The sequence below is a fragment of the Arachis ipaensis genome, chromosome B06, assembly GCF_000816755.2.
Source record: "Arachis ipaensis cultivar K30076 chromosome B06, Araip1.1, whole genome shotgun sequence".
Lineage (NCBI taxonomy): Eukaryota > Viridiplantae > Streptophyta > Magnoliopsida > Fabales > Fabaceae > Arachis > Arachis ipaensis.
In genome coordinates, this window is record NC_029790.2 from 133,776,527 (window position 1) to 133,791,436 (window position 14,910).

At 33.6% G+C, this 14,910-nt stretch overlaps 2 protein-coding genes and 1 non-coding gene across 6 annotated transcripts in view; 2 read left to right on the plus strand and 1 right to left on the minus strand.

Moving 5' to 3' along the window:
- Positions 505-5,648, plus strand: LOC107605548 (chaperone protein dnaJ 10). 3 transcript variants are annotated; one of them, XM_016307455.2, is made up of 11 exons: positions 505-663; positions 1,394-1,554; positions 2,073-2,132; positions 2,717-2,799; positions 2,900-3,059; positions 3,272-3,401; positions 3,673-3,831; positions 4,449-4,627; positions 4,720-4,800; positions 4,888-5,046; positions 5,148-5,648. In XM_016307455.2, exons 2-11 carry the CDS (start codon positions 1,468-1,470, stop codon positions 5,256-5,258), a joined length of 1,209 nt encoding a protein of 402 aa, XP_016162941.1. In that variant the 5' UTR covers positions 505-663; positions 1,394-1,467; the 3' UTR covers positions 5,259-5,648. The 3 variants fall into 3 exon arrangements, with proteins under 3 accessions (XP_016162941.1, XP_016162943.1, XP_016162942.1); XM_016307456.2 differs by having other exon boundaries at positions 510-663; positions 1,423-1,554; XM_016307457.2 differs by lacking the exon at positions 2,073-2,132.
- Positions 8,694-8,765, minus strand: TRNAH-GUG. Its single transcript has one exon. It is a non-coding gene; the product is annotated as a tRNA-His (tRNA).
- The window catches only part of LOC107605550 (probable protein phosphatase 2C 72), a 3,871-nt gene continuing 1,318 nt past the window's right edge, over positions 12,358-14,910 (plus strand). For both annotated transcript variants that reach the window (XM_016307459.2, XM_016307458.2), the window contains exons 1-3: positions 12,358-12,594; positions 13,242-13,580; positions 14,283-14,397. In XM_016307459.2, the coding sequence (XP_016162945.1) occupies positions 12,415-12,594; positions 13,242-13,580; positions 14,283-14,397 (634 nt within the window). In that variant the 5' untranslated portion in view covers positions 12,358-12,414. The remainder of the gene's footprint in view (positions 12,595-13,241; positions 13,581-14,282; positions 14,398-14,910) is intronic.

Below are 14,910 nucleotides of genomic sequence, written 5' to 3' on the forward strand. Positions count from 1 at the left end.
TTTTTGTAACATTAAAATAAAATAACTTAGATGCTTTTATTGCTATCTTTTCACGGCCAAAAATGATTTTTTTAAAAAACACAAAAATTTAAAAATCAAATTTTAAATTGGTTTTTTAAATAGTTATTTTATTATTCTCACAAAATTTTGAGTTAAATGCACACCGGTTATAAAAAATGATACCGCTTAATTTTAGTCGTGTTTTAGAATATGTTGAAGGTATTTTTATCGTTAACAAATTTAAAGCATTTAAAAAATATTTTTATCATTATCTTTTAATTTTAGTAGCATTTTAAAATATTTCTTTATATTGAAACGCAAAACTAAACAACATCAAACAAAATAATAGCTTTTTAAAATATTTTGAAAGTATTTTTATCCTTTATTTTTTTTTTCGGTTAACTTATCCTTTTTTTTTATTTTATCAAGATGTTCGGCCCAAAGTTGGATATTTAATTGGGCTTTCAGAATCTGCTTAAACAGACAAGTAGCATTAGGGTTTCCAAGACACATACACGAGTATAAAACTGGTCCATCTTTTCGCCCTTTGCCATGTGTTCTGGTCTCATTTAACCAAGCCAGCAGCTGCCTCATGGCAGAAATCAAATCCTTTGAGCCCCCTTTCCGATTTCGATCCTTTCTTTTCACTTCCGCTAATTCCTGGTGAGATCGCTGTTTATGTTTCCGTCTTTTTGCCTCATTTATTGATTCTAATATTGTTTTCCTGGTTATGGAGCTTACTACCAAATTAATCTTTATGATTATCGATAATGATAATAATGGTCAAAGGCTCTATAATAGAGTCAACAGCAGGGGCTTATTCAGTAGCCACTTGACTGCCGCTTAGAGCCAAGATCGAAATTATCAGATGAAGATCCTTGGAATCACAATCCTATTGTTTCAAGACACAATTTCTGATTATATTCTTTCTTATTACTGTTATTATCATTATCATTAGGGTTTTGCTGAAAAGTCAATTAGGTTTTACCAATATAGATCTGTTTCTTAATCGGTGATTTTAGAAATGATTGGTTAGTAAAAACCCTAAACCGTGTAATATTGTGATTCGGTGAATTTTATTTGGCATTTCAGTCAGACACGGGTGTTTGTTGCATTATTACTAAACAAGCAACCTTTTGCATGGTGCCTATATGAAAATCAGCTATTGATTCACGATTGGAGGAACCTCCTTTTGTGATTCCTTCAAATTTCAAGCAGCTACATATTTCACAACTAAGTTTTCTTCTTTCAATGAGTAGTTAACAAATATTATGTATGAGAATGAATGTATCTAAAAGTATTACAGGATTTGTAAACGAACCTGGAATGCTTATGTTGTGCTAGTATAGGCAATTTGGAATACTTATTGTCCCAAATATTCTCACCCTTGCAGATTGGTTACTTAAAATCTGATAATTATAGGCACTCTTTCATCCGACTACTGATCTACTGCTCGTGGACATTGAGATGGTTAAGGAGACGGAATATTATGACGTGCTGGGTGTCAGTCCCACAGCAACGGAAGCCGAGATCAAGAAAGCTTATTATATGAAGGTATCTAATTTATCTATCTTTTGCTTGTGGGCGTCATCTGTTTTCTACTTTTATTGCCATATGTAATACATCGATTAATTATTTCCCCAGAAGAATTAATATTATATGATTTGAATAATTAATTTCATTTACAATCTGTTCAAATACTCATAATTTAGATGTATCAATTTGAATTTTTTCCATTTAGTGAACTGAAAGCAGTGGATGCGCGTAGGTTTGATTGCCTAAGTAAATTGTGTACTTTTTCCCTGCAATAAGCCTAATATACAATAGACATGAAATGCTTCTACTAAAATGAATAATTTTGGAAATCCAGAAGAGAGATGCTGAGTCTTATCAATTTCTACAAATATCATATTGTATATTGGTAGCCGACCCCACTTAGTGGGACAAGGCTTTGTTGTTGTTGTTGTTGTATCATATTGTATATTGGATATTGAATCTGAAGATCAGTGGTTCTTTGGCCTATTTCCAATTTGTAAAGTATAACCAATTATTTTTCATCTTCATAATTGAAGGCACGACAGGTGCATCCAGATAAAAACCCCAATGACCCACTTGCTGCACAAAATTTTCAGGTGAGGGTGTTATATTTTAATTAGACCTGCTATTTTGAAGGCACTTTATTGTAAAACTTCATTTGAGTTGTGTAAGAGGATTGCAATAAGAAATTTCACTATCCTTTCATGTAGTTGGTAGAGCCATTCTACATGTCTTAGTTGTATTAAGGCATCATCTCCCATTATTTTTAAGCCAATTTTGAGTTGTAAAGGCTACAATATATCTTTTCCTCAATAATATCCTTTTCTACTTGTCAAGTTGAGCATGGTCGGTGAAGAACCTTAAATAATAAAATATTGTTAACCGTTGTATACCTGCCATTGTTAACAAGTCTACCAATAAATTGAACTATTTCAGCCTCACTTACATTTACCTTGTTTTGTATCTTCATACACATTCATCAAATGTTCTTTATTTTATTTTATTGACCTTTTATGCTTTTGTTATCTTTAATGGCTGAGCTGCATGTTGGGAGTATGCCTTTAATAAAATTGGTATTATCTTGAGCCATTGTATTCATTATTCATTATGCATAGCTTGGATTTTACCGTTGTTCAAATCATTTTACCACTCTAATTTTGGAATTTTGCTTTGGTATTAGGTTTTGGGTGAAGCTTACCAAGTTTTGAGTGATCCAGCTCAAAGGCAAGCTTATGATGCTCATGGGAAATCGGGAATCTCAACGTTAGTTTCCTTTTTTAAACCTTACAATATATTAAGTAATATTCTAACATCAATGGTGAGGATTATACCTAAATTTTTAATTTTTTTCTGTTCTTTTCAGCGAATCAATTATTGACCCTGCAGCAATCTTTGCCATGCTTTTCGGTAGTGAACTTTTTGAGGAGTATATAGGCCAGTTGGCGTTGGCATCAATGGCCTCAATGGATATGTTTACTGAAGGGGAACAATTTGATCCGAAAATTTTACAAGAGAAAATGAGGGTACAGCTTCACAAACTTTCTCAATCATGGCTCCAAGCTTATTTTGCTTTCTCTTTGCCATACTTCACTTAATATATTAAGTGGTTTAATGTATGCACTTGGTAACTAAATCCATATTTTCAGAATGGTCAGACACCCTCCAAAGTGTGTTATTACTTAATTGCCTCAAGTGAATGAAGCATTCCCTCCATAACATTTTATTCTTCATTCAGGTTGTTCAGAAGGAGAGAGAAGAAAAGCTTGCAGAGATACTGAAAGGTAGACTCAACCAATATGTTCAAGGAAACAAAGAGGACTTTGTTAATCATGCAGAAGCAGAAGTAGCCCGATTGTCCAAAGCAGGTACTGTCTACTATGCCTCAGCTGAAAGACTAATTTCAATAGGTGAAAGTGATGCAAATCTATCTGCTCAACGCAATTTATCACAAATAACATTTTATTGTAACAAAATTCGTTGAAATGTATACTTGTTTTGTTCCTAAAATCATGTTATGCTTAAGATGTTGACTTGTAAAACCTTAGCCTGATGCTAATCTCAAGTATTTGAAGTGTGTATAATACAACATTAACTCAGGGACTGCTTTTGCTTAATAAATTAGTTGTCTTTCTACAGCTTATGGTGTTGATATGCTAAATACAATTGGCTACATATACGCAAGGCAGGCAGCAAAGGAACTTGGAAAGAAAGCAATTTACTTGGGTGTGCCGTTTGTTGCTGAATGGTTTAGAAACAAAGGGCATTTTATCAAATCCCAAGTTACAGCAGCAACAGGTGATCATATTTTGTACCTCTTTTTCAGCTCTTCCTTGCTATGCTATGGATTCTTAATTCCAGCTCACATATTAACTTTAATCTAAACGTGTTATTTGCACAATTGCACTACACATTAAACTATTCTCATTTGTATTCCCTACTAAATAATTTTATAGAAGTTAAAAGATGAAGGTATATGACTCCAACAAGAGGTAGCACAGTTGGTTAAGGGTGGAGCACTGTGAGGACCTTTTTGGAGGGACAATCTGACTTGTCATCCCTCTCGGGAGTCCTCAAAGAGGTTGGGGGTCTTCCCTTGCCCTGGTGGGGGTAGCGGTGCTTCTCCCTACCTAAACTTTGTCATTATGAAGAAAGAAATTGAGTAAGACTGTTTGGGGTCAAAATACGCTAGCCAAGCCCATTCAGGCTAAACTATTTGATTTGGTTAAGTTAATTTTGGGATTGCAAAATCATAGTGCATCCAAATCCTTTGCAGATTGTGGACCATACATCATCCAACCTACTTTTAATATTTCACTTTTCTTTTATCTTCAAATAACTAAACAGACACAAGGGACAAAAAGTTATTATAACTGGTGGTTTTGAAATTGGTTTTCCTGGGTGGTTTGTTCTAGGGGCCATTGCTTTGATCCAACTGCAAGAGGATATGAAGAAGCAACTCAGTGCAGAAGGAAACTATACTGAAGAAGAGCTTGAACAATACATGCAATCTCACAAGCAGCTAATGACTGATTCTTTATGGAAACTTAACGTTGCCGACATTGAAGCCACACTCTCACGAGTGTGTCAAATGGTTGGTTTTGCTCAACCACTGTCACCTTGTATTTCATAAACCGGATATGGATTCTAGGCCTGCTTTAATTTAGATCATGTGTTTAACTATAGGTTCTTCAAGACAACAATGTCAAGAAAGAAGAACTTCGTGCCCGAGCCAAGGGGTTGAAAACTCTTGGCAAAATCTTCCAGGTGATATTTCTTTTCCATGTGTTTCCCTCTATGTACTTGTTATTAACTTTGCCCACTGATTGTGAAATAACGTTGATGTCAATGTAGAGGGTAAAGCCAACCAATGGGAATTTGGAAGAAAATGTTGTAAATAAAGCATTACATAAGTTGAACGGAAATGAAACTAGCAATAATGCTGGTTCTCCTAGTGCATCACTGAATTCCGCAGGTCGTGATTTTTCAGATCAAGCTAACTCTGTATCCCAGGTGCAATTTTAACCTCCAACAGCTGTTATTTTATTTTATTCTTTTATCGTTATTACTAAAAGTAGTTTTGTAATGACATTTTTTTTACCAAATGGATCTAGAGTCCATATGTGGAGGCTCCACAGTTTGCAGGCATGGAATTTGATCATAACTTCCCCAGGCCGACTGCACCTCCCGGAGCCCAGAGACCGGCAACAACTAGCAAAGATTGATACTTGACGGTTTGGAGGTTGATACCTGTATCGTATGTTCCCCCCAACACACACCACCACACATCTCTTGCTCTTAACCTTCATGTGTGGCTCGCATTAATGCTGTGGTTTATGCATTGTCAATAATTCCATACAAAAGATATCGTTGCCCTGGTGTCTTGTAATTTCTGTGTCTATTTTTATTGGGTTGTTTCCCCTCGGGCTCTTTTTCCCTTTCCTTGTGTTTTGTCTCTCAATTTATTATTATTTTTTTCAGATATAGGAATGCCTGTGTATTAGGGATTGTGATAATAAACAGAATTTATTGCATAGAATATGGTATTTTGTGGTTTTTGTAACAACACGATATATGTGTATTTTGCTTCGTGCTCCAAGTGTGTCCCTACTCTATATATGTTCCCTGAACTAGAATATTTCATGTATGAAATCCCAAGTGTGAGAAAATTCTCAATCAACCCACAAAAAAGAGAATTAGATTTTGTACTCTGTTTTATGTGCCTTCTGAGGTTATAATAATAATGGGCGCCAAGTGGGTGGTCAACAGTTTAAACCTACAATAACTTGTGAACACTTGAACGGAAAGCATTTAAAGAAAGGACTGATAAAATCTATTTAGTTTACAACTTTACCCCGAATTTATCTCCATCTCTTGCTGGGAGTCCACAAGAGTACAACTTGGGGGTGTAATCTCCTCAGTCAAATCCTTATATGGCTAATCAACACTTTTGTCTTTTGGTGATCCGCGGGGGTCAAAGACCCCAAGAAAGAGAAAAGGAAGAAACAAAAACAACACNACAGAGCCTGTTGAATATCAAAGATGTGGACACCATGAGGAAGTTCTTGTCCTTTTTTGGCTAGTAAATCAGCAACATTATTAGCTTCCCGGGAGGTGTGTCTCCAGCTTAAATTTTTTCTCCGATCAGCGACAATTCTGATATCTTCAAGAAGCGGATAACAAGGATGAGATGAGGCACTTCCTTTTTTAACGAGGTTGATCGCCGCTTGAGAATCAAATTCAAGAACAATGTTAGAGAGGTGATTTGCTGCAGCAATTTGGAGGCCTCTAATAATGTCCCACAACTTGGTATGAGTAATGGAACAACTACCAATATTGCATGAAAAAGTTTTGAGGAATCTGCCAAGGTGGTAGCAAAACACTCCACCACAAACCGCATGATTATTGTTACGAAAATAAGACCCATCCACGTTCAACTTGATGAAATGTTCCTGAGGAGGCTTCCAACTAATAAGGAGGTCAGACCTTGGATTCCTTTTATGATGAGCACCAACAAGATCCAAACAGTTGAGGTGCTTGTTGCTTTACCATCAAAGATTAGGTTATTCCTAACGTACCAAAGAGAGGAAGTAGTAACCCCAAATAAACAAGACCACTTATCCTTAGTTTTAAGATAGAGAAAAAGACACTATATTGAGTAGGAGACATCAACTCTTGCCAAATTTGAGTCGCAAAGGGACAGTCTCTAAGAATATGGAGAGTGGTTTCCTCCACTCAGTTGCACTTGGTTGGGACATGTTGAGGATGGGCTCATGTGTCGTCTTCTTCTCTCCGGGCCTTTCCAATCCCACACCATCCTGAAGATTCGTGCCAGTTCAACAGGAGCATCATCCAGCGAGAGATAGAAAGTCTTTATGCTAAAGCTTCCATCTGATGAGAGATCCCAGGTAATATTGTCTGGACTCTTCCAAGGAGATGGCAGGGACATGCACACGATCCTCTTCACCATTGTGTCCTACAGCCACTCCTTAAGTTACTAACATCCTTGCAATCTGAAACAGAAAGAAAATCATTCAATTTAAAGATAAACTCCTATCAATAGAATTTAAAGATGAGGAAGTATAGGAACCAATAGAATGGTTGTACAATGTGTACAATGGAGGTTTAGGGATGTCCGATTCAGTATTAGAGATAGGAAAAGTATAGGTAACCAACAAGATTTTTGAACAATGTGTAAACAATGTGAATTAATAGGGTTAAAAGAGTAAATTTAATTAGTAGCATTAAATTAAGGTGTAGTGTATTTTCATTTGATTGGTGGTTGTTCATGTTGTTCAAAATTTTCATTGTTCCCCTAGCACTCCCTAGATAGTAACCATTAGTGTTACCTTTTCCCATCACTTTAAGTTTTTGGGATGAATTGTTTCATGACATGGTATCAGAGTTCTAGATCCGAAAGATCAAGAGTTTGATCCTTGGTGAACCCCAAAATCAGTTTCCAGATGGTTCTTTTGTACAAATATTTCATTGGCTCCCTAGCAGCTAGAACTCTTTAAAGATTAGATGGCATAATCTTTTTAGCCCTCCAACTTTAGGCACCCAATTATGATCCCAAAATCTGATTTGTTCTTCATTGCCTATACGTCATACATAATTCTTCTCTACGTCCTTCCAAGCTGTGGAAACACCTCTCCAAACATTATAATCAACACTTTTAATTGATCATAGGAAAGCTTACTTTCTTCGTTTCTCTATGTAATTTTTCATTTTAGTCAACTATATTTTTTTTATACAAATAACATATATATTACGATATATAAGATTATTATGAAAAATATTTGTACGTTTAAAATAAAAAACTTAAAGTATTAATGTGAAAAATAAAATTGAAATTAATAGGTTTAAAAATTAAGAGTTTTGAACATGAAATAAAAAAATGAAAAACATTGCTTCAATGATATTAATTTAATTCGCGTTCTTTCCGTTTGAGTCACTTAGAATAATGAGTTAATGACATATAAATCATAAATGACACGTGACGTTATCATTCATGTCATTAATTAATGGGAAACGTTATTACTTTATTACATGTAGTTGAACTATGTTCTAGATTCTAGCATGTGTTTGTCACCATGTCTTTTACGAAAAATATTCGAGAGATTAACCTGAGTCACATGATAGAAAGCTTGAGGTTCAATGATAAGTTGTAAAAATTAAACAATCCAATGAGATCAAGTTGAGCAAATACAAAATCAAAAAAGAAAAAGACATAGATAGTGAATTTATTTTTCTATATTATTTCATTTCTTTTATAATTGTGACACATGTCATATGTAGGATGTAACCTTTCAAGTTTGTCCTTTCATGTAATCCTAAAGTTTTGTCCACTTAAAAATGTAACTAATAGATAACTCGTTGATCCTTGCTTACATGGTTGTATATACACTTCAAAGGATTGACCTTTCAGGTTTGAGATTAAATAACACCTCCGTTTACATAAGCAAAGTAGCTAAATAACCTATGATATTAGTCTTCAACTTCCCATATGCTAATTTATTATTTCCTAAAATTCAATACCTATGTCTTCAACTTCTGGCATGCTTGTCAAGCTGACCATGTTAAATTGTTAATAAATAATTAAATAATGAAGTGCACTATCAAGAATTTTACTATTTTTATTAAAAACAAAATATTTGGGATGTGGCTGCTGGGATTCGAGCCCAGGTCTCCACGGCCACAACGTGGAATTCTTACCACTAAACTACAGCCACATTTTGTTGTAATCGTTGCTACCGTATAAATTTTATAATCATAAAATCATATTATGAATTCTTGTCAACCATCCTCTAGTAACTGGAAATCGCTACCCCTTCTTTTTAACTAAGAAGAAGTCTAGGAAGGCAATATTAATTCAGCCATTAATTTGAAAATCGATCAACATTCGAATAAAAATGAATATAAAAAAGAAATATCCTAAATTAAAAATAATAAAAATATCTAAAATTTAGTAAAAAAAATATTTGAAAGTGAAATAAAGTAAAATCAATTTATGATTTAGGATATAAGATTTATAATAGCAATAAGTGATTGGTAGTAAGAGGTAAAGTTGTAGTAAGGAAAATAAGAAAGAAATAGAAATGAGAAGAAATAAAAAGATAAAGGTTTTTTATTTAAATAAATGAAATAAAAACTAATTTTACTTGATTTTTTTAAAACAAATTTCCAAACGTATTTTCTTTTTTTTTAATATTATGTAAATCGTCCTAGGGTGATAAAGGTTATAGAATATGTTAAACATGGCACCCTAGGATGATTTATGCATGTATTGTCTAGGAGGATTAAGTGTAAATTGTCACAGGGCTTGTAGGGTTATGTTTACACGTAAATCATTCCTCCCTACCATAATTCATGTGAAGTTGGGCTAAAGCACAAAGGCCTACCACGATTCACGTTCAAAAGCGTAACCTGGGTAGCTTGGTACGATTTATGTTTACTTCGAAAACCCATAAAGTCCAGAGACGATTAATGCTTGAAGAGTTACCCTAAGATGGCTGCCACGAGTTATTGCTTCAATCTTCCCTCAACACACAGCGACGAGTTACGTTTGGGTGGGAGGAGCCACCATATTCGACCAGCTTTGGGAGAAAAGGATTGGGAGGAGGACAGCCTACACTGGTGGAGGAGGTGACAATGAGCGGAGGGTTCGAAGGTCCACTGGCGACGATGCGGCGGTGGCGGGGCCAGATCCACCATTGTCTGGTGTAGTGAGGCACAAAGTGGTGGTTGGGTTGTGCAGCGGAGTGGGAGGAATTCGTCTTGCGGGAAGGATGGCGGCCAATCACGGAAATATGTACCGCCTTAACGGTATTGCGCATGTTGCCGGATTTATCGACGAAGAGGTTAGTCATCGGAATGTAAATTTAGTTGAGTTGGTTGATGTCATGGCTATTTTCACTACACTGATATGTTGATGAATATTAGTTTGAATATGCATGTTAGAACATTTTTAATAAGGATTTGTGGGTTTTACTGTTTAGTGATCTCATAGGTTCTTGGTTGGGTTAAACGATGTTAGAGTTCGAATTTTTTAACGGGACATGGATAAAGTGGTCGATAATTTGATGGTTGTGATGTTAGTGCGGTGATAAATTTTCTTATGCTACTAGAAGTGAGAACTTTTGATGAATAGGGATAACCTGGCCTTTCACATATTTTTTGCCACACTTTCCTGCCTTCTGTAATATACTACTATGTAATTCCATCAAAGTCATTGGCGGATTTACAAACACACCTATCTGCTTTTTACTAGAGAACACAATACTTTCACTTGTATTTTCATCAATCTTCCTTCTATGATGAACTAACAAAAATATACTCTCAGTCATCTCTCCCTAAACTCACAAAACTTCAAGTGTGCTTTGTTTACGTCATACTCGTTTATTTATAGAATTTTTATCATCATAAATCGTTCTAGGTTCCTCAGGGTTATCATATTGCATGTGAATCATGGTAGGCCTATTAGGTTTAGCAAATATAACATAAATCGCGTCAAAGTTGTTAGGGTTTTAAATGCACATTAATCGTAGCAGGCCTTTGTATTTTAGTCCAAAATCACGTAAATTCTAATAAGGTGGCACGATTTATAGTTAATTTGTAACTATAGGCACCCTGACACAATTTATGGTGGTTTTGAATTTGGCAATACATGCATAAATCGTTATAAGGTGTCATATTTAACGTATTCTATAATCCTTATCGTCTTAGGACGATTTATATAATATTAAAAAGAGAAAAAATATGTTTGAAAATTTGTTTTAGGGAATCAAGTAAAATTGGTTTGTGTTTCATTTATTTAAGTAAAAAATTCAAAAGAACATTTCAAAAACTGTACATAGGCTTGTTTGGCAATTATCCAATAATTGGTTATTAGTTGAAGTTAATTGGTTCTTTGTTAGCTTCCTAATAGGCTTGTTTAACTAAATCGTGTTTGTCAATGCTAATGACTGTATCTGAATTATTTTTTATTTTTCTTTCTCTTGTGGTGGGGTAGGATTTGTTATGGAAATTCAATCACAGATCAAGTATTTACATATAGTGCCATTTGACTAAGGTATTAAATTATTTATAGGATCTTTCTGTTTCCTTCAACTTGGAATCTCTACAAAAACGAAGCTAGTAGGAATAGGATCCAGCAATAATGAAGTGAAGCCTTACTAAATTCAATGTTATCATGAATGAATAATTAAGTTAGTAATATAATATAACAGTTTTTTTGCACAACGGTTATTATTTAATAGAAAGTCATAACCTGTTGAGGCATGGTTGATAATAATTTATAATTATAATGATACACACTACCATGACCCTTAAAGCAGGTATTAGGACAACCTAATTAAATAACTAACCATTAAAATACATATCAATTATTGGACTTAATTAATTAGGACTTAACTCTAAGCATTCAGCCACTAGTTAACACATGCTGCACTATATATTAAATTAGGATTAATCTCTGCATATAAGTGTTTTGTGCTTACAAGCTTTACAAGTTTGAAGAGAACAAAACTCCATAAACGCGCTACTTATGTTACGGACCTCTTTAACAGACTTTTAAATCAATCTAAATCAATTAAAGCGTGAATATATAACTTCCATTTTTCAAAAGATTCCGTTTCCTTTTTCGATTTTTCATTTTTAGGGTTTATTTCCTTCTGTTTTTTTTTTTTTATTTTCATGGTTTCTAAAATCAAGTTTTGAAATTGTTTTGAAGATAATGGAACTTCAAAAATACACCCAAAGGATTATAGAAATACACCCAAACGGTTACAGAAATAAACCAAACGATTACAGAAATACACCCAAAGGATTTAAGCAATACACCCAAAAGATTTAAGAAATACACCAAATATCAGGGGGGGAGACAGTATATTTCTTCTTGAAATCTTTTAATATTTTGTTGGTTAATGATGAGGCACATGGCAGAGACAATCTAGAAAAAAAACCTAGAAGAACAGTAAAACAGTACCTTGAATAATGTTTCTTCATTTTTTATGGAGATTTGTATCTTTTCTTCTTGATTTCTTCTACTCTTCGCAGAATCGTAGTTTGTTTCGAATGTCGCTTGAATCTTGACAGTTTGCGTTTTGATTGAGGAGGAAGAGGAAGAGTGCGGCATAATGAACGTGTTGTAAGGCGCGTGTGTTGGACGCTCAATTTAAAGGAGTGGTGCGCGTTATTTTTTCTTGGACTTGGGCCAACTTGTATAGCTTGTAAGGCAAAAATGCTTGTATGTGTAACAGGCCTCATTAAATTATTATTATTATTAATATGGAAAATAATTTCTTACTATATATATTTGGACTTAATTAATTAGGACTTTGTCTCACTCTTCCAAAATAATTGCATAACAACAAAGAAGAAATGGGTATCTGTATATCCATTGCATCTTCTGAGATTCATGGGGCCCCTAAAGAAGTTTATGATGAGTGTGTGATAACATTTGAAGCAAACAAGGTTGTAAGTGGTAATCAAGAATTTTGTTCTGCTTACTCTAAACAAGGGACCAAAGGACTCAACCAAGATGCTGCTTCTATTTACCAGGTTTGTTTTGTTTGTTGATCATATGACAACCTTCAATTAAATTTCATGGCCATTTTTTAGTAATTAATGATTTGCTTGGTTTTAGAAGACATTTTTCAGTTGGAATGTTTTTTTTTTTAAACTACAAACAAATATAAAGTTTTAGTTTATAAGCACGATTCATTATAGAAAAAAATATATGATTATTCAATTATATATGATTATATTAATAGAATATATAAGTTCATTAATCACTACCTATTATTTTAAAAGCATTTCAAACAGAAACATCTCATCGAATAATAGTGTAAAACATTTATACTATATGTGCAAATCAATTAATTAAATTAATAGATTAAAATAAAGTGACTCTTTGGGATTTTATTATAAGAGTTTAATTTTGATGCACAGACAGTATAAAAACGTTTTTTACAGTCGTGCAATTACATCCGTTCTTTTAGATGACTATTCACATAGTCAATGTAAAAGATATGTATATTTACTGTGACGTTACGTAATTAGATACTCGTATAAAAACTACTTTGCACTGATAGTACATCAAAATTAAATTCTTTATTATAAATAGAAAATAGAGTTTGTCATTTTCCAATCCATGTAAATTCATAGAAAATTATTGTAAATTCCCTATTTGTCCATGTTATTATTAGGGTTATGGAATGGAAGATGGAATATTTTGTGGTGTTTTTGACGGGCATGGAAGGACTGGACGCATGGTGAGCAACATGGTTAACAGAAACTTATCTTCACTCATACTTGCCCAAAAGAATGCCTTTGAAAGGATTAATAACATAGAAAATGGTGATTCCAACACCCTAAACGACCATGTTGACACAGTCAAAGGTGACAATCATAAGGATCCAAAGAATTTTCAGATATGGAAAGAAGCAGTTACAAGTGCTTTCAAGCTCATGGACAAGGAGATCAAGTTGCAAGAGAATCTAGATTGTTCTTGCAGTGGAACAACTGCTATTGTTGTCATAAAACAGGTAAAACTTTACACATCAAATTGCTATATTTAAAAACTTTTTTTTTTTTTTTGAGATTTAGTTTCTATGAAAAAACTTTTACATAGATATTTAATAATGATGAAAACCCACATACACTTGTCTTCACGTGAAACTGATATTTAAAAATTGAGGAGTGTTAGGGACCAGTAATTTTTGTGATTTGTAGCCATTAAATAGCCATCAATGATGATTTTAATGGTGTAAGATTGGTGCGAGATTTCATTCAATGGCTCACTTTTCCTTGCTGGTTACATGTTAGCCTGAATTTGAAAAAGTTGCTGGCCCCCTAGATTTTTCTTTAAAAATTTGATAAATTTGACTAAATAATCATTTAACGGTTTTCAACTATCAACTTCATATGAAAACTTCAACTTCATATGAAAACTTCTGCATGTGAATCTTCACCTTCAATAATACTTTTTCATGATGGTAGAAATAATTATTTTTTAATTCATTATTTAAATAATCATTTAAATACATGAATTTATACATTAAAAAAGCATTTCTACGCACTATTATACAAATAACTAATGTATTGTTTCATAATTAATTTTTAGAATTATTACTTAAAAGATCATATAAACGCATGATTATAGATGTCCCCGTAAAACTCTAACAATGAATTAAAATCAAACTGTTTGACATGAAAACATAATAACAATAGCAATAATTAATAACCAGGGTGAAGGTCTTATCATAGCTAATTTGGGTGACTCAAGGGCAGTGTTGGGGACAATCTGTGATGAAGAACTCATGGCCATTCAATTGACCACAGATTTGAAGCCTGGATTACCTAGTAAGAATTTTCGCATATTTTTCCCTTTTCTTTTTCACATGGTGAAAACTCAAGTGCAGTCGCGTGAAGTTGATACCTGAGAGCCGTTAGATGAAAATTCAGTCAAATCATCTAACAGCTCTCAATATCAACTTCACGTGAAGTCGACTTCACTTGAGTTTTCACCTTTTCACATTCTTTCAGAATAGGAAAAAGATCTTGTGACAATACTTTTACACTTTTATAATCGTTAATCATGTGCTTAATCCTTATAAAGCCTTATTTGGTATAACACAGATGCTTGATAGGATAAATGTTGACAGAATAGGGCTAAATAAAATTTTAATATTATGAATTTTTTTTTTTATCAAAGATAGGAGACCTGAACCCGCAACCTCTTAATTGAGTATGAGGAGACTATGCCATTTGAGCTATAACTCATTGGCTACTATTATGAAAATATTATGAATATTTGATATTATAATATATAAGATATTTATCTATAAAATGATATTTTCTATTGTTACATTATGT

What these genes read in the sequence shown, in the direction of transcription:
- LOC107605548 (XM_016307455.2), top strand. Translation starts at nt 1,468, where the DNA reads ATGGTTAAGGAGACGGAATATTATGACGTGCTGGGTGTCAGTCCCACA. An exon ending in AGAAAGCTTATTATATGAAG is followed by an intron (nt 1,555 to 2,072) that starts GTATCTAATTTA and finishes TCATAATTGAAG; the next exon opens with GCACGACAGGTGCATCCAGA. An exon ending in AGCCCGATTGTCCAAAGCAG is followed by an intron (nt 3,402 to 3,672) that starts GTACTGTCTACT and finishes GTCTTTCTACAG; the next exon opens with CTTATGGTGTTGATATGCTA.